Below are 24499 nucleotides of genomic sequence, written 5' to 3' on the forward strand. Positions count from 1 at the left end.
CCTCTGAGCATAGGACCCTTGAATGTAAGAAGTTGAAGGATGCAACTTGTTTTAGTTGCAATGAAAAAGGGCATATCAAGACCAATTGCCCAAAGCTGGTGAAGAAGGCTGAAGATGGAAAGAAGACCAACGCCAGGGTCTTTCAGATGAATGTTCAGGAGGCCATCCAGAACGACAATGTCATAACCGGTACGTTTCTCATTAATGATGTTTTCGCAAGAGTATTATTTGATTCTGGAGCAGATAAATCCTTTGTGGATAATAAGTTTTGTGAACTGTTAAAATTGCCTGTTAAAGCCATTAAGTGCGAATTATGAGGTAGAATTAGCTGATGGAACAATGGAAATAGCTTCAACTGTGTTAGATGGATGTGTCATATCCATTAGGAACCACTCTTTTCCTTTATCCCTATTACCCTTTAAGCTAGCCGGTTTCGATATAGTGTTGGGTATGGATTGGTTATCGCATAACCAAGCCCAGATCGTGTGCAACAAGAAGCAAGTGGTGATCAAGACTCCGTCTGGAGAACCATTAACCATTCAGGGAGATACTCAACATGGATTTCCCGAGCAGGTGGCTATGCTAAAGGCATCCAAATGTTTGAAGAAGGGTTGTGTCATTTATATGGCACAGGTATCCATTGGTGAGGAGAAGCCCAAGATTGAAGATATTCCAGTCATCTCTGACTACCCTGAAGTTTTCCCGGGAGAACTACCTGGTTTGCCACCAGATAGACAAGTGGAGTTCAGAATTGACATCATTCCAGGAGCAGCTCCCATTGCAAGAGCACCATATAGATTGGCACCAACAGAAATGAAGGAATTGAGAACGCAGCTAGTTGATCTGCTAGCCAAAGGTTTTATTAGACCTAGTTCGTCTCCATGGGGAGCACCGATCTTGTTTGTCAAGAAGAAAGATGGTTCGATGCGTTTGTGCATCAATTACCATGAGCTTAATAAGGTTACTATTAAGAATAGGTATCCTCTGCCCAGGATCGACGATCTGTTCGATCAGCTTCAAGGAGCAAACTACTTTTCAAAGATCGATCTTAGGTCAGGCTACCATCAATTGAAGGTCAAGGATGAAGATGTACATAAAACTGCGTTTAGGACTCGTTATGGTCATTACGAGTTCCTAGTGATGCCTTTTGGGCTCTCTAATGCACCTGCCGCATTCATGGATCTCATGAATCGCGTTTGCAAGCCTTATCTAGACAAATTTGTCATCGTCTTTATCGACGACATTCTCATCTACTCGAAGAATCAAGCTGACCATGAGAAACATCTTCGATGTATTCTGAAGTTGCTACATCAAGAAAATCTCTATGCCAAATTTTCTAAATGCGAGTTTTGGCTACGAGAAGTCCAATTCCTTGGACACGTCGTGAGTGAGCGTGCTATCCAAGTGGATCCCGCTAAAGTTGAAGCTGTCATGAATTGGCAGGAGCCAAAGACGCCTACGGAGATTCGCAGTTTCTTAGGACTAGCAGGATATTACAGACGATTTATTGAAACCTTCTCAAGAATTGCAGCACCCCTGACTTTACTCACTCGCAAGAATTGCAAGTTCAAGTGGGGGCCTAAGCAGCAAGAGTCATTCGATATTTTGAAGCAGAAGTTGAGCAATGCTCCTGTGTTGACATTACCTGATGGGATTGAGGAGTTTGTAGTATATTGTGATGTATCACACACCGGGATGGGTTGTGTGTTAATGCAGAAAGGCAAGGTCATTGCCTATGCTTCACGACAGCTAAAGGTGCACGAGAAGAATTACACCACCCATGACTTGGAGTTGGGTGCCGTTGCATTTGCACTTAAGCTTTGGAGGAATTACCTATATGGAACTAAATGTGTGATCTATTCTGATCACAAAAGCCTTCAGCACCTGTTCAATTAGAAGGATTTAAACATGAGGCAGCGACGCTGGATGGAAACTCTGAACGATTATGATTGTGAAATAAGATACCATCCAGGCAAGGCCAATGTAGTCGCAGATGCCTTGAGCAGAAAGGAAAGAGTGAAGCCAACCAGAATCAATGCCAATAGCATTGAAATCAAGAATAGTTTGAATGAAAGGTTGTTAGCTGCACAGAAGGAAGCTGTGTCAGAAGCTCACTATCCTAATGAGAAGCTGGGAGTCACTGAAGAGCAGTTATCCTATGGAAAAGACGGAATCCTGAGATTAAATGGAAGAATATGGGTTCCTGTTTATGGAGGACTTCGAGACGTTATCCTTCAGGAAGCCCACAGTTCCAGATCTTCCGTTCATCCTGGAGCGGATAATATGTACCAGGATGTGAAGGCAAATTATTAGTGGATAGGCTTGAAGAAGTCTATAGCCACCATGTAGCCAAATGTCTGACGTGTGCTCAAGTCAAGGCTGAGCATCAGAAGCCGTCAGGTTTGCTACAACAGCCTGAAATTCCCACTTGGAAATGGGAAATGGTGACGATGGATTTCATCACCAAGTTGCCTAAAACACAGAAGAGAAATGATACTATTTGGGTGATAGTTGATAGGCTGACTAAGTCAGCACATTTCTTACCCATTAAGGAAACTTACAGTTCGGACATGTTGGCCCAACTGTATGTTGATAAAATCGTATCCCTGCATGGGTACCAGTGTCTATTATCTCTGATAGGGATACTAGATACACTTCGCATTTTTGGAAGAGTTTCCAACAGTCTCTGGGGACGCAATTGAACTTTAGTACAGCTTACCATCCTCAGACGAATGGGCAGAGTGAGCGTACCATCCAGACTCTGGAAGACATGCTTCGTGCATGTGCGATTGATTTAGGAGGTAGCTGGGATAGGCACCTACCTTTGGTCGAGTTCTCCTATAACAATAGCTATCATACCAGCATTCAGGCTGCGCCTTTTGAGGCATTATATGGTAGAAAGTGTAGAACGCCCATTTGTTGGGCAGAAGTAGGAGACACTCAATTATCGAGTCCTGATTTAGTCTTTGAAACAACGGACAAGATTGTCCAGGTTCGAGACCGCCTGAAAGCTGCCCGGGATAGGCAGAAGAGCTATGCTGATAAAAGGCGAAAACCCCTCAAATTCGAGGTTGGTGATAAAGTTGTGCTCAAAGTATCACCCTGGAAGGGGGTGATGCGATTTGGTAAGAAAGGTAAGTTAAGCCCGAGATATATAGGACCATTCGAGATCATCGAATGTGTAGGGTCAGTGGCTTATAAGTTAAACTTACCTGAAGAGCTCAGTGGTATTCACAATGTGTTCCACATCTGCAATCTAAAGAAATGTCTAGCTAATGAATCACTAGTCATACCACACACGGATGTGCATATAGATGAGAGCTTAAAATTTGTGGAAAAACCTGTGTCGATTGAGGATCGACAGGTAAAGAACCTTCGAAGGAAGTATGTGCCTATTGTTAAGGTCAAATGGGATGGCCGTAGAGGTCCCGATTATACGTGGGAGTTAGAGTCCACAATGAAAGAAAAATACCCTCAATTATTTCAATAAATCTCGAGGTCGAGATTTCTTTTAAGGGGGTGAGGATGTAACACCTCAAAAATTCCTGTCCAATAAAATAAAGACACGTGTCATGTGGGACAAACATGTCAGGAACCCAGGTCAAATAAAGATGTATGGTAGGAAAAAAAAGGGCGTCATGTTATTAAAGATACCCCTGAACGACCCAAGGGCAACATGTTATTAAAATACCTCTGAACGACCCAAATTATAAAATCCCAAGATCCTTAAATTGTTTGACAAACATCTGTTATATATTAACCGGTTGTTCCTAAATAAATAAAATTCCATCTTTTATATGGAAATTGGGTCATTAAGGTTATTACTACTAAAATGCTGATTTAAACCTTTGTATAAAGGAAATTTAAAGTAGTTAACTAACATAATTAACCCTCGTGAGAATCCAAGACTTGAAACCTTGAAGTTTCCATCAATTTAAACTTTCACAAGATGCCAAAGTTGTAAGAGCATGCTAGGCATGCAATGGCTGAGCAAACTGGTCCCTCAACTGAAAAAGATGGCATGAGATTCGGAATCCACGAAGTTGCATGGTCAAGGCTTGAAGTTTGTAAAATTTTTGTTTTCTGGCCACCGGTTACGGACCGCAAGGCCCTAGGCTTACGGTCCGTAAGGTGCATACCTGGGCGATTTCAACAAAGGTCGGTTACGGACCGCAATCATTTCAGCATACGGTCCGCAAGAGGAGCTTACGGACCGCAAGGCCTTAAGCTTACGGTCCGTAAGGCTGTCGCTGGCAGCAGGTTTTGAACAGCTGCCTGTTCAGCCTGTTGCACCGACTTAAAATGGTGGTTTTCGTAACAAGGGTCTTGCTAGGCAGTATTTAGCCCTCTAGGGACACCTGGGGTGATCATACAACAATTGTAGACTTGCATGTCTTGATCTTATGCTCATTGGTGCACTATATAAGGGACATGAGTTGTGACCATTTGGGCATTCTTTTGCATCTTCACTCCTGGAGCTCCTGGACAGCTATCAAGTTTTCTTAGGCTCCATAAACCTTCTTAGGACTCTTGTAAGTGTCCTTAACCTCCCTTAACCCTTTTTAGCTTAGTTAATTAGCTAAAAGTCAAACCATCGTAATTAAGGTTTGACTTCGAGATTAGTCCATAATTACTCAGTAATATCTCGAATTAAAAATACCTTTAAGAAGGTAGTGATGTGGGTAACAAACCCTTAAAAGGGTATTTCCAGAATCCCACTCTAACTATGCAAATTGTCGAGTCAAAGCTTACTTTAAAAAGTCAACAGAATGCTTAAATCCAAATTAATACATAATTAGCAATGTAGGATACATGCAACCTGTTTGATCACTAATATAACTTGGTAATAAATGTAAGAACATGTCCCAACATGTTCAACTCGACAATTTTCTGTTTAGACCCGGTTTGGAACCGAAAGTCGCATAGTTTGACTTTCGCTTTGACTTTCAGTTCTGGCCCGTTTTAGTCAAGACTAAGGGTGCCTTAGAGCTTCTTTTGGACCTAGTAACATGTTAGTATAACCCTCTGTGATTATACGGCTTAGTTCACTAGTTGTCTAATTATTATGCAAATTTCCGTTAAATGCCCATATGTTGACCATTATGCCCAAATATTCATAAAATGTGATTTTTGAAAATATGAAAGAGTAAACATCTTAGTTACTGAATTATAGACTTGTAACCAAAATTTGACATCAGTTTGAGGTCTAGAATTAAAGTTATGCTCATTAGCGTAATTAGGAGCTTTCTTAATAAGTTAATGGCGTAAATTGCATATAGCCTATCTAAACCCAAATTTTTATACAAAACTTTATACCTACTGTTATAAAATAATATTTTGGGATTTTAAGGATTTTTATTCAAATTTAGGCTGAGTATAACTTAGTGTTCTAAACTTAATTCGGCTAATGCCGGTTTTGCCCTTTTGAGCCATAAAATGAGTTTTATAAATCCTTTTGACCTCAAATCTTTTTCTACTGATTTATTATGATAAATGTATTATTTTGAGCCTTCTGGAATTATAAAAATATTAGCTTTTTTTTTAAAACCCGTAAATGGCTCCAAATCGCCTTTTTAGGCATTTTTACGACATAGTCTATGTCAAAACTAGTTTATATGTATAAGAGTCAATACCTACTGATATATTTAGTAAAATTCTATATTATAACAGTAAACTAAATATTGAAACTCAGATTTCCAGTTTTGACCTTTTAGGCTTATGTGAAATTACCAAAATGCCCTTTCGGTGCATAAGATGGTTATAATTAATAAAATTCACATATATATGATACCCTACTGTTATAACATGATAAATTAAGTATAATTACTGATTTATTCAGTTATGAAACTCTGATTGCTAGTTTAACTCTTTTATACCCTTTTACATGACCAAAATGCCCTTATGAGGTGTAATTTGAGTTTAAAATCATTTGGGGCATAATAGGACATATCTTACTGATATCACAACATGGTTGGTGCATATAATCTCAGGAAACTTGTATATGATTTATATGGTTACCCGTTACGCATTTTCGCGTTCGGATCGGCTTATGTAACTAGTTTACGCATAATAGCCGAAACGGGTCAAACCATATCATCTTTATCTCAAAATCCAGAATGTGATCAATTTACCCATATTATACAAGTCCCCAAACTTGTTGGGCCTAAATCACATTCCTTCCCGGTTTTCGCCTTCCACGCGATTAACCCGTATTTATTCCTTGAAACTAACCGGTCTAAGCTTAGGCTATATTAAAGACCCGTTAGGATTCTAATAGGTTATTATAAAACTTCGTTCCAGAATAGGAGACCAGTAAAAGACACTTGCATTTGCTTATTGTGGTTATTACTTACTCAGGTAAATACTTTTAACTTATTTTCCCTTATACGAGCTTGGGGTACGGTATATAAAATACCGCTTGGTCGGGCAATTGACCATAACTCATTAGTAGTTGGGTATTATCAATGTGACCCGTTTAGAAATTGGTTTTGTTTGTTTTACGCCTTTGGGAGTTTAATGACCATGTCCCGGATATCCTTGGCATCATTCATGAAATGGCCACGACCTTGACACGCGGGTGTAGGCGTACACCCGACAATGTGTCCATATAATTCAGGTATAACCGTTGGTTTCCGCCGCGGATTTATACTAAGTGGTGTGTCTATTAACCTTAAACCCGGCACGAACCGGGTGACTGAACGCATAACAAACATGTAATTCTTTTTACAAGATTAGATTTAATTAATTATCCCAAGTTATAAAAAGTTTTGTGCCATGTGCATTTAAATCAATTTTTACAACATTTTCAAAATGAGTCAGTTAAATTGTATTTACCAGTGTAAACTGACGTATTTTCCCCAAAAAGATTAAGTGCAGGTTCTACACGTAATAGGCTGGCTACTCCTTAGCATCGTTGAAGTCTCGCAAGCTTGGGATGCCATTCATCTGTTGAACAATTTTCCTCTTTATATTGATCCGCCTGTGGATCTATTTCAGCTATTATGTGATACTGGATATTACATTTTATATGGTTGAAATAAATCTATTTTTATTGCTTCCGCTGTGCATTATAATTTGTGTTATTTGACTATGATGATATCAACTACGTCACGATACTCCCCCACTGGGCCCACCGGTGATACGTGGAAATTAGGGGTGTGACACATACGGTCCGTAACAGCTGACCAGAACCAAAAAATTTTGCAACTTTCAAGTATTGACCATGCAATGTATAATGCCGAATTTCTCATGCTTTTACTGCAGTGTAGGGACCATTTTGCTCAACCTTTGCATGCCTAGCATGCTTCTTACAACTTTGGCATTTTGTAAAAGCTTAGATTGACGGAAACTTCAAGGATTAAATCTTGGATTCTCACAAAGGTTAAACATGTTTTATTAAGCTAGTTTCAATCCTCCTTATACAAGGAATTAAATCAGGATTTTAGTAGTAACATCCTTAATGACCCAATTTCCATATAAAAGATGGAATTTTATTTATTTAGAAGCAACCGGTTAATATATCAGATGTTTATCAAAATGATTTAAGGATCTTGGGATTTATGATTCGGGTCGCTCAGAGGTGTTTTAATAACATGTCGCCCTTGGGTCGTTCAGAGGTATCTTTAATAACATGACGCCCTTTTTAAATCCTACCATACATCTTTATTTGATCCGAGTTCCTGACACGTTTGTCTTATGACACGTGTCTTTATTTTATTGGGTATGATTTTACGAGGTGTTACATTTGGATGAGGTTGACTCGCTAGCAGGAGGGACTCTCGCCCTATTTCGAAGCGTACCTACATACATCCCAACAATGCATGTACTTGAACTCGTTCTTCTTGTTCTCTCTATATGCTAGCAAGGCATTCTTGATAAAGTCAACATCGGTTTCACTGCTCCTTGGCGCGTTCTTCGCCTTATGGAAACAAGAGTTGAATGCGGTGACGTGTGTCTTTATGTCACCCCACTTGGACGAGAGGCTATCATTTTCACGATACACCTCCGCCTTTTGCATTTGCGTATGAAATGATTTCTTTATGGAATCCGAAAAATCTTTTTTGTGTCGTGAATTCCTTATTCCAAAATATTTTAGACATTATAAAAAATTATAATAAAACTTAAAACAATAATATTGTGAACCTTAAATATGTTATATAAAAAATAACATGAATTGGATTTTGCGATTCGTCGATCTAACATCTTGTCAAAGTAGTTTCTTCTTGAACCGTCCACTTTAATTGTGTTCGTTGAACAGCCACTATTGCTTTCTCTTGATCCGTTTTTTTTCTTGTTGCTTCTTTTTTTGGCCGGTTTGGATGACGAACCACCAACGTCTTGCGGTTGAGTTTCGGGCACGAAATCCGGTTGGGAAAGGTTAACTGGAATAGATGAATCGTCGTATGGAAAGTTAGTGTATACACGGGTTCCTATATACGATGCGATTCCCGCTAGATCGGGACACGGTGAGTATACTAAACCATGTGGCGGTTGTTGCGAATGGTTGCGTGTAAAGGGTATTTGGGTCGGGTTTGGTAGTGGACGGTTTTGTGGCAGGCTAGGGTTCGGGTTTCCTTGATATCCAAAGGGGTGTTTGGGTCGTATCCACGGTTAAAAGGATGCATTGTAGAGTATTAAGTGGGTTGATTTATAAAAAATATATAGATATTATAGAAGAAGTAGAGAAGTGGTAAAAATTGTAAAAAATGGGTGGGTGTTTATAATGTGTGAAAAGGAAATATTTTTTTTTAATAAAGTAGCTGTTTGGCAACGACTAGCACCAACGGCTACATCGAACCAGCCAATCAAAGCCAGCCAAGTCACACTGCCCCCCGCCAGGCTCAATTCCCACGCCAGCGGGGCAACGCCATAGCCAACGCTAGCCCGAGGTGGTCTAGCCAGCGTTTTTGGCATTCCGCTGCCCTAACCCTCGCCCCACACCCCGCAGTCTCAAGTGAGATGAAGGGGTTCAAGGAGGGTATTAGATTACTGAAGTTGAGTCTGACAAAAAAAATGGAACCCGAAAGTTATAAAAGGTTATATTATTGGGCATACTTATTAAGTCCGTCATTGCAAAATTTTGGACCAAAAGTAGTTTTATTGTTTCTTTTTCACTAAATAAGACTAATGTACCAAGTTTTATATTAAAGAATGAAGATGCTATGTTTTTGGCTTCAAATTATGCTGTTAATAGCTGCATATATGGCTAAAAATAGTTTACTTTTGAGTATTTTTTGTGAATATTAATAAATGTTAATGGCTGCAATAATGGTTGTCGTGTTAGAATGGCTGCAAACATAATGTTTTGGCTACAGACATGGCTGCAAATATGAGTCAAATCCAGGGCATATAACTTATAAAATTAATCCTCTGTTTCGACTAATGCTTGGAATGAACTGGTTGGAAAGGGCTGTTTGGCAACTTCTGAATGGTTAAGTGTTGAACCAATAAGAGGTCTAAATCATTAAGGGACTGTTTGACAACATCTGAATGGTTAAGTGCTGAACTAGTAAGAGGTCTGAATCATTAAGTGCTGAACCAGTAAGAAGTCTGAACCATTAAGAGCTTGTATAATGCTTAACCGTTCAGAGGCAAATGTCTGACCAATTCAGATTAGAGGTCTTAATCATTCAGACTCTGAATAAATCTTAACCATTCAGAGGCAAATGTCTGAACCATTCAGACATCTGCTCGTGAAACAAACAGTCTGAACCATTAAGTGCTGAACCAGTAAGAGGTCTGAACCATTAAGAGCCTCATTAAGAGGTAAACAAACAGCCCCTAAGTGCTAAACCAGTAAGAGATCTGAACCACTAAGAGCCAGTATAATGCTTAACCCTTCAGAGGCAAATGTCTAACCAATTCAGATTAGAGGTCTTAACCATTCAGACTTTGTATAATACTTAATAATTCAGAGGCAAATATCTGACCCATTCAAATATTTGCTCACGAAACAAACAATCTGAACCATTAAGTGCTAAACCAGTAAGATGTCTGAACTATTAAGAGGCTCATTAAAAAGTAAACAAATAGCCCCTTAATTCTCGGAATGAACTGGTTGGAAGTCTAAACGTTGTGGATGAAGAAAATTTAGGATTAGTGTTTATGAGGAAAAATGGAGGGAAATTGGGTATTAAAAGGGGTGGGCTTTTAGCAGGGATTTAAAAAAGGAAATATAAAAAAATAATAAGAAATGACCATTTTACCCTTCATTAAACTGAAGTTTTAAATTATGGTTAGTTTTTTGGGCTGAAATGGCACATTTCAAGAATATCGGAGAGGAAAATGGTATAGTTTTAAAATTTGACCTGAAATGCAATAAATAGACAAATCACAGAGACATAAATGGCACTTAACTCTAAAATAATAATAAAAAAATACTCTGCTCGTTTTAAATCTTTAAGATATTGTCAATCTATTCACAACTAATAGTGTGAAACTTCACATTGTAATTTTTTCATGAAATATGATTCATAAAATTCGGAGGGTACACACCTAAAACGTGGAAGGTTAGGAATTTTTTTAACTTTTTTATTTTCTTGAAAATGACAACATGAATATTTCGGTTAATAAATTTTATATAACTTTTTTTTTGAACGGCCGACAAAAGACTTTTATTATTTGTAGCAAGATGCTACCATCAAAATTACAAAGTAGGGTTCACCAAAATGTTACAATGATACAAATCACAAACCAGTTAAACTAAATCTGCCCCATTCCTCCCATGACATCGATACCATCTTTGCACGATTCTTGATCCAAAGGTACGCCATCGACTTTATCTCGTCTAGAGTCTTTGTAGTGTTTGGGACACCATTTCTGAAGACTATCTCATTTCTCAATTTCCAAATACTCCAAACCGCCACCAATACAACAGCATGTATAATCTTTCGTTTCTTTGATGAGCCGGGACTAATCTCGTGCAAACTAAGTAGATCTTCAAAACCGAATGTTATTATTGGCGGTATTCTGCACCAATCTGCGATGTTCAGCCATATCGACTGCGCGAAGTGACACGCTGCAAAAAGATGTTCACTTGTCTCCTCGTACTCCCCACATAACACACAGAACTGGTCTTGTACCGGAATGTTCCGGGCCGAGAGTGCACACTTAGTAGGAAGCCTCTCCATATCAGCCCTCCACGCCACTATAGCAACCTTCTTCGGAACCCAGTTATTCCACTCGAATGCTCGCGCTTGGCTGTCTCGGTTTACCGAACTCAAGATCTTCTTGATACTTGCCACATTAAAGCTTCCATTTGCATCGTACTTCCAGCACCATCTATCCACCCCCACGTTCACGGCTAAAGACTCAATCAAACTTTCCAACTGTTGTAGTTGATGACACTCGTTAACATCAAGAGAGGCCCGAACCCAAGCCCATATGAACAACGGACCCGCATCGCTGAAGCCCACCCGATCCTCCACCAAGCACTGTTTATTACTATCAACCTTGAATAAATCCGGGAACTTAACATACAACGGCAACGGGTCTGCCCAACTATCCAGCCAGAATTGAATGTTTTTCCCATTCGCCCAAACCGCTGAAACCGCATTTTTTAGATCAATATCTGCATGTAAAAGGAGCTGCCTAATACTTATAATGTTCTTCCATGGCCCGGACAACGACTTCTTAACCGGGATGTCATTCCAACTTCTGGCATTGCGGTGAATTGCCCAAATTACCCCCTGCCACAATCCATTTTTTTAACGTAGACTATTATCGGCGAAAAGTGGACCAGTTCGGATTATTATCGGGCAATAACTGAGTTGAGATTATTATCGGCCAAATTAAGAAAGCTGAAATTATTTAAATCCGATTTCCCTTTTGTTAATACTCATGTAATTAGAAATTTTGAAATTCAGATTATATGTTTCATTTAATTTATCACTTACAACCATTGATTGTTATAGACGACAAAGAGGAAATAATTTTGCTATTATAGTATGTACCATAGGCGTTTATCTAGTACACAAGGACGCCTACGTGGCACCAATCAGAGGACGGAGACAACTGTCCCACGATCTCCACTTGTCTGCTGATGGCAGAAGGACAACAAGGCCGACAACAATGACACGTGGCTCCAATCAAGGTGCGCCAGCACCGAGGAACTTCTAGAAGCCACTAAGCGGTCGACGCCAGTGAGACAAAGAGCATATCCGTTATGTTGTCCGTTTCCGGCCCAAGGCCCATCAGCCCATAACCCCTTACACCTCTCCGGCTATAAATAGAGACCTCATTCCACAGGTTAAACATTCTATTCCCTCCACTCTCACTCTTAGCACTTAGTTATTCTCAAAGCAGTCGCTTATTCTCACGCCGGAGCCTGGTTAAGAGGGAAACCCCCACATTCCCCTCTTAACGAGTAACGGTGTTCTGTTTTGCAGGATCGAACCATCAAGTCGGAGCTCAAATATCCACAAGAAGATTAACCACTATGATAGAAACATAAACCAATCTCAATTAAGTCTCTAATTAGATCAGTGTTTCTTCATTGGCGCCCACCGATTTTCTCTATAACCACCCTCAGCTTCTTTTATTTGAGCCTTTGACATCTTTTCCATCCTTCGACTATGGCTGGTCAAGGAACCATTCCAGAGTTCGGTTTCGGAACCAACTCTAACGCGGCGTTGGGTGAAGGAATCCAAAACTTCCAAGCCCAACAAATCGAAGAAATCGGCGAAGTTGAAATCACCAATACTGGGGGTCCGCGCGGGAGCATCACCTGCATCACCCAAGTGGTCACCCCAGGGAACAACAGAGAAGGACCTTCGAACACAGCGCCAGTTCAAAATGTATCGGCATTACTAGGCTTACCAGAAGGCGAAACCCCAGCCTCGTGGTATGCTAAGAACATCGCCACCATCAATGCAGCATACCAATCGCTGATCGCGCAGCAAGCAGTTTTGACGGCAGAACCGTCCTTGGTCACCCCTCAGAGTCAGGGGGTGCGCCAAATGCCCCCGCCAGCCAATCTACAAGGCAGAATCAACAGGCCTCCCCCTACAAGACGTTTAAGCGTACAAGACACGCGCGATACAAGAGGGGAAACGGATAGTTACTACGACTATCCGTCGAACCTTCAACGAGGCCCTGTTCACAGCCGGCTCACGCCGCGCAACATGAACAACGAATGGGAAGAAACAGACCCGTAAGATCCCACATGGGAAGGTGACGAGGAATCGTCAGTCTTTAATCGTTTACCAAAAAACCATGAGTACTACAAGCCAAGACAACACATTGGCTACACAGAGGAAGCTGAAAGAGATTTCCGCCTGGCATACCGACCAGCGGAAGCTGCGGAGCACTCCAAGTTCATCCCGAAAATTGCACTCGCGCCGCTTTCACGAGAGAAGCTACCCCCGACTGTTGGGAAATTCAATGGATTGACTGATCCAGACGATCACGTCAGAACGTTCACGAGTGTAGGCTGCATGGGAGGTTGGAACATGCCCATGTGGTGTCATTTGTTCATTCAAACTCTTACCGGGGCGGCTCGCGCCTGGTTCGACAGCCTTCCGCCTGGAAAGATCAAATCATGGACAGATTTCAAGACGCAATTCCTGAGCTACTTTAGCCAACAACGTCGCTACCAGCGCGACACAGCCGAAGTAGAAGATATTTGGCGAAGAGATGGTGAAGGTCTTGAGGACTTCATCACCCGGTTTAACAAAGAATGTCTGGAAATAGGCGGCGTCAGTGAACAACTGATGCGTTGTCACTTCAAGAAGGCCATACGCTGCGATTGTCTCATTAGAACTATCACAGGTAAAGATGGAATGCCGAAGGAGTGGGATAAACTAATGGAGGCCGCAAAAATCGTCGCGCAAACTGAGGAGTCCCTTGCTGGTGGCAAGGGTTACTATTCTGAAGATCGATTCTCCAGACAAAACACGCGCGACAACAACAACAAGCGTAACAAATACAAGAGTAATGACTGGAAGTCTGGGAGATCAAGAGGCCACGACGACAGGCCGCGCTACAGAGAAGATGCGCGAGAAACAATTGACCGAATCGGTTACAAGAAAGCGGTCAGAGACGAAAATCGTGACAAGCACTGGACTCCGCTCACAAAAACGCCAAAGGAGGTATTGATGACGGAGAATCACGATTTCAAGGCTCCCAAGCCAATGACAAACAAGAAAGGGCAAGACCCCAACTTGTACTGCGATTTTCACAAAGATTCAGGGCACCTGACCGACGACTGTTATAGCTTGCGCCAAGAAATCGAGAGAGCGCTCAAAAGCGGTAAGCTAAGCCATTTGGTGAAGAATGTACGCAAGGAAACCCGTCAACTCCAGCGCCACGATGAAGGGAACCACAAGAAGGTCCGACGACTAGAGACTCACATGGTCAACGGACCCAGATATAGCGCGAAAGAGAAAGGCAAACGCCCCTACGAACCTTCTTGGCAAGAGCAGCAGGTTGTATTTCCGGTAGTGCGCGGCGGACCTCGCGCCACGCGTCCCGTCGTCATTACCGGTATAATCGGGCATTATGAAACTGACTACATATTCATCGACCCGGGAAGTACAGCCGACATCATTTACGAACAGTGTTTCAATCAGTTGGATGAGGAGGATAAAGCGAGACTCGAGCCAGTCGATTATCCTTTATCTGGATTTTGCAACGAGATGGTTTTTCCACTCGGCCAGATCAGTTTCCCCGTCACGTTTTCTGACGGGAAACATTCAAGAACGACGAATGTGAATTTCATGGTGATGCCGGTAAAATCAAGGCATGATGTGCTAATTGGGAGGGAAACCCAGGGCGAGTTAAACATGGTAACCTCAACGCCCCATTCTGCGATAGGGTTCCCAACCAAAACAGGAGTGGCAATCATCTATGCGAAGAAGGAAGTGATGTCAACCGAAGAAATGCGCCCAACGAAAGCGGCGAAGGTCTCCACGACCGAGCCAGAGAAATGGGTTTTAAACCGCAAATACCCAGAGCAGACTGTGACAATTGGCCACGCCATTTCGTCAGACATCCGCACGCGTTTAAAGCAATTATTGTTTCGAAACATGGATATATTTGCCTGGACCCCGGCAGACATGACCGGTGTCCCGCGCAACATCACCGAGCATTGCTTAAACACGTACCCCTCTGTCGAGCCAAAGGTCCAAAGAAGGCGCAGCCTAGGAGCAGACAAGACGAAAGCAATGAACGAGCAAGTATGTGAGCTGCTCAAAGCCGGGATCTTGCGAGAGGTAAGATATCAGAGTTGGGTTGCAAACCCAGAGATGGTTGAAAAGTCAAACGGCGGATGGCGCATGTGCGTAGATTACACCGATCTCAACAAGGCGTGCCCAAAGGATTGCTATTCCTTGCCTGAGATCGATAAAAAAATAGATTCTCTCGCGCCATACCGATGGAAGTGCTTTTTGGATTGCTACAAAGGATACCATCAAGTTCAGATGAAGCTAGAAGATGAAGACAAGACAGCGTTCAGAACTGATCTTGGAATCTTCTGCTACACAAAGATGCCTTTCGGCCTGAAGAATGCTGGCGCGACATATCAACGCTTGATGGACAAGACCTTCGCAGGTGACATCGGAAAGCATATTGAGGTTTACATCGATGATCTAGTGGTTAAAAGTCCCGAGGAGGACCAAATGTTGAAAGACATCGAAAAAACGTTCAACTCATTGCGCAGCGTAAATATGAAGCTAAATCCAGCCAAGTGTTCTTTTGGCATGGAAGAAGGGAAGTTTCTAGGCTTCATTGTCACAAACGGCGGTTTCAAGGTGAATCCAGAGAAAGTACAAGCTATAGAACGAATGCCCTCACCGCGAAACATCAAAGAAATGCAACGACTGGCCGGCCGACTGGCCGCGCTTAATCGTTTTCTCTCCAATCACGCCGCAAAGTCGTATCCCTTCATTAGCACGTTGCGCAATTGTGTGAAGAAACAAGAGTTCAAATGGACCCCGGAGGCCGAAACAGCTTTTCAACAAATGAAAGCGTGTCTGATCGAACTCCCTACCCTGACTGCACCATTTGAAAAGGAGCCCCTCGTACTGTACTTGTCCTCCTCGGATAAGGCAGTAGGGTCAGTATTATTGGTCGACAGAAACGGAGTACAAACCCCGATCTACTATGTCAGCAGGGTACTCACTGACCCAGAAACAAGATATTCCACAATGGAAAAGCTGGTTCTTGCGCTATTACACGCCTCCCGAAGGCTGCGCCGATACTTCACAGGCCATGTGATAACTGTGCTTACAAACTTCCACATCGGCACTATACTACAGAAGCCTGAGACATCAGGCAGGTTGGCAAAATGGGCCATTGAACTGGGAGGCCATAACATCTTGTACAGGCCGCGCCCAGCCATTAAGGGTCAGGTCCTAGCCGACTTCATCACAGAAGTGCCGGCCGATAAAATTAAAGAGTGCGAGCTGATAGAGACTCCCGAGAAAGATGCAACGGATGAGACTTGGATGCTTTACACCGATGGGGCATCAAATGAAGATGGCGCGGGGGCAGGATTGCGCCTAGTAAGCCCAGAGAACCACGAGTTTACTTACGCCATTAAGTTGGACTTCAAAAACACCAACAACGAGGCGGAGTATGAAGCTTTTCTGGCAGGCTTACGCCTCGCCATCAAAATGGGAGCCAAAAGCTTGCGCGCACATGTTGACTCACTCCTAATAGCCAGTCAAGTCAATGGCATATACGATGTGAAGGGAGAAGTTATGGCTTTGTACCTGGAGCAAGCAAGAGAATTGCTTCAACAATTCAAATCGCACAAGGTTATCCACATCAATCGCTCTGAAAACAAGCCAGCTGATGCCTTGAGCAAGCTTGCCTCGACTTCTTTTCAACATCTTGCCAAGGATGTAAGGATAGAGGTGCTCAAGAATCCATCCGTGCTATTGCGACAAGTGAACGTGATCGAAACGGGGCAACCATCGTGGATGACCCCAATAATCCAGTACTTGCAAGAAGGGGTACTCCCTGAAAACAGAGCGGAAGCGAGGAAGATCCAAAACAAAGCCCTACACTATGAAATGAACGGTGGTATTTTGTACCGAAAATCCTTCCTGGGGCCACTACTGCGCTGTGTGGACCCCCAGGATGTGAACTACCTGATAAGGGAAATCCATGAGGGGATCTGCGGCATTCACTCCGGACCACGGATGGTTGTCGCGAAGATCATGAGCGCCGGTTACTACTGTCCTGGTATGCATGTCGACGCACTGAAAGAGATCCGCAAATGTGACTCTTGTCAGAGACATTCTCCAAAAACACTGCGCCCTAAGAACGATCTTATCCCTGTATCCACTGCATGGCCTTTCCAGCAGTGGGGAATCGACATGGTGGGACCCTTCCCGGATGCTCCCGGCGCCGTCAAATTCATCATAGTGGCCGTTGATTACTTCACAAAGTGGGTGGAGGCCAAAGCCCTTGCTTCAACCACAGCTATGATAGTGCGCAAGTTCATCTGGGAGCACATCATATGCAGATTTGGCCTCCCGCTTAAGATTGTAACTGACAATGGCACCAACTTTGCTTCGGAAGACCTCAAGAAGTGGATGAAAGAGATGAAAATTGAACACACTGTCACATCTGTTGCGCACCCACAAGGCAACGGACAAGTGGAAAGCGTGAACAAATGCATTGTCGAGGGAATAAAGGCCAGGCTGGGCACAAGGCGACGAGGCTGGGTAGATGAGCTCCCTAGCATCCTATGGGCTCACCGAACCATGCCTAAAACGAGTACCGGCGAGACCCCTTTTAGCCTAGTCTATGGTTCAGAGGCGGTTATCCCGGCGGAGATTGGCCTACCCTCACCACGCATGACAGCGGTCAACACAGTCGACAATGAAACGGAGAGACGCCTTGACTTGGACCTGTTAGAAGAAAGGCGCGAAATCGCGCGAATCAGAGAAGCCAAGTACAAGACCCAGCTGGAAAGGTACTACAACACAAGGGTCTGCATTTGTACCTTCACTCCAGGGGAATACGTCTTTCGCGACAATGAAGCGTCAAATGCAGAACGCCCAGGGAAGTTGGCACCCAAATGGGAAGGCCCGTATCTGGTCCACGAGGTGCTGGGCAAAGGGGCCTACAAGTTACGTACCTTAGATGGCCACATCTTACCGCGAACATGGAACGCGCAACAACTGCGCAAATGTTATATGTAATCTACTTCGGCCTTGCGCCCCCTTTACTTTCCTACGTCGGCTATACGCCATTAGCAATCAATGTATGAAGGCCTAAGCGCCAATTTCTGATTTAATGAAAGCATACGACATGTTTTCTATTACATTTTTTCGTTACAAATGCATGCTAAACTTTTGATTAGCGCGAAAACACTCCAGCATCTCAGAGTTTGTTAAACAAGAACCGCCTCCAAGGTTCTCCGCGAACAAAGCGCGAGACCGGGCGGTCACCTTTTACTTAAAAGACACTTCCATTTATTCGAGCTAATTTAACCTAAGTTTTAACAGCAATGCAATAATTGCAACGGAAAAAACGAAAACGATTCATATAATGTAAACATGCGCAACAGCGCAGCATTTTACAATCAAAGTTGCCAAAAGAAAATTACAAGGCATAAACGCCTATCAACAGCCTACTCTATTCATCGCGTCGATCACCATCATCATCTCCGTCATCATTGCCATCATCATCGTTGCCATCATCATCACCATCTCCACTGTCATCACCAGCCGGCTCTTCATCGGACAATTCGACGGTAACTGGTGGATCGAGAACTGCTTTAAGACGCTGACAGCAGTCGTCTTTCTTCAAAGATTCCACAACCAGATCCATAACAGGCAAAGTAAGGTTGTCATATGAGTTTTCAGCATGTGCAAGCGCGGCTTCAGCCTGTTCAGTCACCGAGCAATGGCTCACATCAAATTCTTGCCCAAGCATCTGCTCAACATGACTGGCACATTCCAGGTAGCCCCCTCGATGTCCCACCGCACGCGCGACATCCGTGAGTGCAGCAACGGCGCGATCTAATTCGCCAGCATTAAGAATGGAGTTGGCAACCTTCAACAAAAGCGGAACATCAGAGGCAACTCGGACGAAAGTAGAAAGCACATAACAAAATTACAAACTTACCAGCACTACTCCACGAGTGCGCATCCACTCCGCCTCAGACACAAGCGTGTCAACGATGCCTTGGGCCTCGGAGTAGTTGGTCTGGGCCACATTAAGCACGGCAGTGCTAACATCACGCGCCTCTTCAGCTGTGGCAGCCTTAACCTTCTCGGCCCCCAGGTCGATCTCCAAAGACTCACATTTGTCAATCTGCTCATTCAAGCGACGTTTGAGCTCAGCAATCTCAATATCCTTAGCTTGGAGATCTTTATCCTTGCGGGACAACTGCACCTTCACCTCAGACAACTCAACCTGGAAATTGACAAACGACTTATGCCATTTTGTAAACAACATAGCAAAAAAAAAAGTGTTTTAAATAAACTAACCTCCATCTGCTGCTTGGCAGCCTTCTCACCATGCGCCTCTTCAACCTTCGATGTCAACTCAGCAACCTTCGCTTCGAGGTCAACAATCTTCTGCCGAGCCGCGTAGGCGCGCTCGTTATCCTGGGCACAAATGCGCTTGAACTCGGCCTTCTCCTTGGCCAGTTGCTGTTCAGCATTTTGGAGTTTATTTTTCAGGCCCTCGCGCCCCCATTCTTCGGCCTTCTTATCAGCATCAAATTTGGCCTTCTCCTCATCGAAGGCAGCTTTCGATTTGTCAAAATCATGCGCTCGCGATAACCCTCCCAGTCTGCTCGCTCCCTAACCATCGTTCGCCACTCGCGAACTATCTGATGATTGGCAGCGCGAGCATTGGCCTCTCCAAGCACAAAGGTTCGATACAACAATTCATGAGGTTTCGCCCTTTGCCGGTTAACCTCTGCAGGGGTGAACGAGTTCAAGAACCACTCGCGGCAAGGGCCGAATTCCGAAAAGGTATCCTTTTGCTTCAAGCTCCAGGGAGCTCGGTGAGGGGCGTCACCGCGTTCTTCTTCGGTATAAGTTTTGTAATATATGTCACCGACAGTGTCCTTCGCCCCAATCACGTTTGGGTTATAACCCCCAGCTCCACCAGAGCTCGCGCCGCTAGAAGTAAACCGACCTGACCCCTTAGAAGTAGTGATCTTGGATCGATCATGGGTCTCGACATGCGCGGAGTGGGTAGGTTTGGCGACCTCAGGCCCCTGAACATTGACAGGCTGATCCATAGCCTTCTTCTGTGCCAGCTCCTTCTCCAAGGCCTTCTTCTTCGCCTCTTCGGCCGCCTTCCCCTCCTCCGCCTTCTTCTTTCTCTCTTCTTCATCTTTCCTCCTCTTCTCCTACTCAATTTTCTTTTTCCTTTCTTCTTCTCTCTTCTGATTCTCCTCTGCCTTTCGCTGCGCCTCGGCAGCCTTCGCAGCGTCCTGAGCAGCAGTATCAGAAGACTTGATGGTAATCTTCGGCCTCTTCGACCCCGGCTCACTGAACTTGACACCCTTCTCAGGGGTCTTCTTCTTGATCTCTGTGAAAATAATACAAGTACATTAAGCAAGGAAGGTAAAAAGTAAGGAGAAGCAAAAAACATACCAGGAGAAAACTTATACAACGAGCGCAGGTTGCTCGTTTTCCCAACCACGGGAATCACAACAGCAGTAGCCGCGGAAGCCACACCAGTCATGGCCTCGCTTCTACCCCTTTTCCTGCCAACCAACTGGGCAGCAGCATCTTCTTCTTCAGCCTCATCATCTTCAGGCACAGATGGGGTCGCGCCAGCATCAGGGTTACGAGAACCCGCGCTCCCAGAGCTCTTTGAGCCGCCCGCTCCAGTTTTTGTTTTAGCTGTGCGTGATAAGCCTTCAAGTGAGTCACTGACTATAACAAAATCGTCTAAGTCACTTTGTCGAAGGCGAAGAGTACCTTTATCAGCAGCAGCGGTTGCGCGACTAGTGCCAGTCCCCTTGCTGGTCACTTCAGAATCTACCTTCGTCTTCTTCTTCTTCGGGGGTTTCTTCTTCTTCTTCTCTTCTGGGTCAATCCCCAGGTCGCGCAACACACCTGCAAAGATGTTAGACCACGAACTTAGCTTGCCGCTGGAAGACCCTACTGACTCCTCGCTGGAAAGATAGAGAATCTCTTTCCCAGCAGAAGTCACAGAGCGCAAAGGACGAGGTTTAGGAAATTGCGCACCTTCAGTCGTGGTTGGCGGCGAAGCAAAGGCACCATCAACCGGATGCATGAAGTTGCCCTTGATCTGGTCATACCAGCTCTCTTCATCATCGCGCAATGGGCGCACGCCCATAGAACCACCAAACGTGGCGAAGGCAGCTTGATACAGTTGCGCCTCTAAACATGAATGTAAATAAGTAATAATGAAAGCAAAGCACTTGGAAAAAGAAAAAGGAGATAACTGACCTTGATCGCCGATCTTCAACAACGGAACCTCCCTGCTGTTGGGTGACCACTGGTCACTCATCTTAGCCGCTACTAACACGTTTTCCCCAAACACCCGATTTGGGGTTGGGTTCAACTGCTGATACCACCGGGCATTCTTAGGAATCGGAAGGTCTTCCTTCGGTATTGCTTCAGTCCAATCCCTGAAGGGCATGGCAATCGGCAACACCTCTTCACGGATGAAGAAGAACTTGGGTTTCCAGTCATGGAAACTCTTAGGGGGGTTTAGCAGAATTTTCTTCGCCGCACCACGGCTTGCAAAAGAGAAGAAACCCATCGTCCTCTGCAACTGGTAGAAGGCCCGGAACTTATCCACAGATGGCTGGATGCCATGAGAATGACACAAGAACTCGAAGTGACGAACCCTAACCATCCCAGGTGGGCTCATCTGTGACAGATGGAAGTTGTAATGATGAAGAATATGCCCCATAAAGTTTGTAGCCGGTAACCTAAAGTTACCTTGGAGAAAGAAATCCTCATATAAGGTAATATAACCAGGTGATGCATCAGCCGCGGTCTGGCCCTGAGCCGGATACCGGGCATCCCACTCTGGTGGGAATCAGAAACTCCGAACAATCTGTTCGAAGAGCCCGAGATCCCATTTGAGGACAGGAACCGGACCTTCCTCAGCAGCAGGAACTTCTTGATGTTCTTCACTCATATCGGAAAAGAATTTCTGGAAAAAACTTGAAGGTTTGAAGAAATCTTGAAGATGTGAAGAACAACTTTGAAGATTCAAAGAAGGAAGTTTGAGAGAGAGTAAGAAAGCAACGAAGAGAAGTGAGGATCTCTCACATCTCTTCGGATATATATACCCATCGCATTTAATGCGATGGGTAACCGTGCCGCTTTCGCCGCTAGGCTAGCCAACGAGAGGCTGCCACGTCAAGCGGAAAACCAGGGGTGACGGTTACCACGCGCGCGTGGGCCTCACTCTCCTGACACGAAGTGCAACCGTCGCAGTCGGCATGATGACATCCGTGCCAGGGGTCAACTCAAACGTCGCACTCAACGACTTATCCCACCAACTTGTCAGAGTTCAAATTTCGAAGTTTCCCGCCATAAAAAGTATAAGTAACTTTAGGCAGAAGTTACATGAGCCGCGCAAGCTAAACGTCGCCTTTAATAGCCTTGCGCGCTTGATCGGACAAACAAAAAAATTCCTCAAGACCCGCCTTGGTAGCGGCGCAATTGGAACCAACAATTTCCACATGCGCCACACCAATCAAGATCAAAGGAACATTTCCCCTTTACTCTTATTTCTCTTATTTTTATTAAGTCCAGAGCTCCAACCACTTGCGTTGCGCATGGTGCAGCACTGGACTGGGGGGACTTGAAGGGGTATGGTCCCAAAAAGCCGCGCAAACCCCCGCTCAGGTTGCGCGTGAGACCATACTCCTTATTTCAGTAAACTTATTAATAAGACCCTCGCGCGGCTTACACAGCGTTCTGATCTATCCCGCGCAAGGCACCGCCCACAAGAGGCCCAGATATCAGCACTTAGCATGAAACGTTGGAACAAATGAACATACTAACCCCGCGCGGGTTAGTTTGCTGTCAACAAGAACCACACAGTAAGGAAGCGCACAGCTACCTACAGTGGTACACAAGGTACAAGTGGCAGTAAAAGGAGCCAATGAGCGTCCAGCAGACTCTGGTCAATCGTGCGCCACGATCGTCTGACGAGAAGTACACAAGGACGCCTACGTGGCACCAATCAGAGGACGGAGACAACTGTCCCACGATCTCCACTTGTCTGCTGATGGCAGAAGGACAACAAGGCCGACAACAATGACACGTGGCTCCAATCAAGGTGCGCCAGCACCGAGGAACGTCTAGAAGCCACTAAGCGGTCGACGCCAGTGAGACAAAGAGCATATCCGTTATGTTGTCCGTTTCCGGCCCAAGGCCCATCAGCCCATAACCCCTTACACCTCTCCGGCTATAAATAGAGACCTCATTCCACAGGTTAAACATTCTATTCCCTCCACTCTCACTCTTAGCACTTAGTTATTCTCAAAGCAGTCGCTTATTCTCACGCCGGAGCCTGGTTAAGAGGGAACCCCCACATTCCCCTCTTAACGAGTAACGGTGTTCTGTTTTGTAGGATCGAACCATCAAGTCGGAGCTCAAATATCCACAAGAAGATTAACCACTATGATAGAAACATAAACCAATCTCAATTAAGTCTCTAGTTAGATCAGTGTTTCTTCAACGCCTATGGTACATACTATAATAGCAAAATTATTTCCTCTTTGTCGTCTATAACAATCAATGGTTGTAAGTGATAAATTAAATGAAACATATAATCTGAATTTCAAAATTTCTAATTACATGAGTATTAACAAAAGGGAAATCGGATTTAAATAATTTCAGCTTTCTTAATTTGGCCGATAATAATCTCAACTCAGTTATTGCCCGATAATAATCCGAACTGGTCCACTTTTTGCCGATAATAGTCTACGTTAAATATAGCTTAACGGAGTTAAGTTTTTTTTTCCGAATTACAAACTGATGTTTTAGGGTTTTTTATTAGAACGAGGATCCGAGTTGATTGATGTAAAATTTACCTCGAAATATTGCTCCAAACGACGAAGACGGTGCTTCAATTCGGGTGTTTAAACTTCTAATTAACAAAAATCAAGCCGTTTGAAGCATCGTTTCAAGGTAAGTTTAACATAAACCGACTCGTATCTTCGTTCTGGTCAAAATCCATAAAACATTTATATTCGGATATCCGAAACTATCCAGAATATCCGTTTCCGAATATGAAAAAAATAATAAAAAAATAAAAATTAAATAAAAAGTTGGATTTTCGGATATCCGATTCACTATCCGAATCCGTATCCGAAATTTCGGGTATCCGAAATTCGGATATCCGAAATTTCGGATACGGATTCAGATAGTGAAATCTAGTATCCGAAAATTTCGGATATCCGAATTTTCGGATATCCGGTTTTGAACACCCCTACTTACACTTGGTATTAATTAAACTATCCAATTTTTTTGTTACATTGACGAATATTTGGATGCAATTGTAATCTTGGACATGTGTGATTGTGTTTGGAAGT

General features: G+C 43.8%; 1 protein-coding gene across 1 annotated transcript; it reads right to left on the reverse strand.

Moving 5' to 3' along the window:
• Positions 1-10685: 10685 nt before the first annotated feature.
• Positions 10686-14842, reverse strand: LOC110944385. Its single transcript, XM_022186048.1, has 2 exons — positions 14789-14842; positions 10686-11687 (listed from the first exon to the last, which is right to left on the reverse strand). Exons 1-2 carry the CDS (start codon positions 14840-14842, stop codon positions 10686-10688), a joined length of 1056 nt encoding a protein of 351 aa, XP_022041740.1.
• Between the last annotated feature and the right edge of the window lie 9657 nt (positions 14843-24499).

Source organism: Helianthus annuus, chromosome 6 (assembly GCF_002127325.2).
Source record: "Helianthus annuus cultivar XRQ/B chromosome 6, HanXRQr2.0-SUNRISE, whole genome shotgun sequence".
Taxonomy (NCBI): Eukaryota; Viridiplantae; Streptophyta; class Magnoliopsida; order Asterales; family Asteraceae; genus Helianthus; species Helianthus annuus.

What these genes read in the sequence shown, in the direction of transcription:
- LOC110944385 (XM_022186048.1), bottom strand. Translation starts at nt 14,842, where the DNA reads ATGATTGCCACTCCTGTTTTGGTTGGGAACCCTATCGCAGAATGGGGC. An exon ending in TCGCAGAATGGGGCGTTGAG is followed by an intron (nt 11,688 to 14,788) that starts GTTACCATGTTT and finishes GGATTGTGGCAG; the next exon opens with GGGGTAATTTGGGCAATTCA.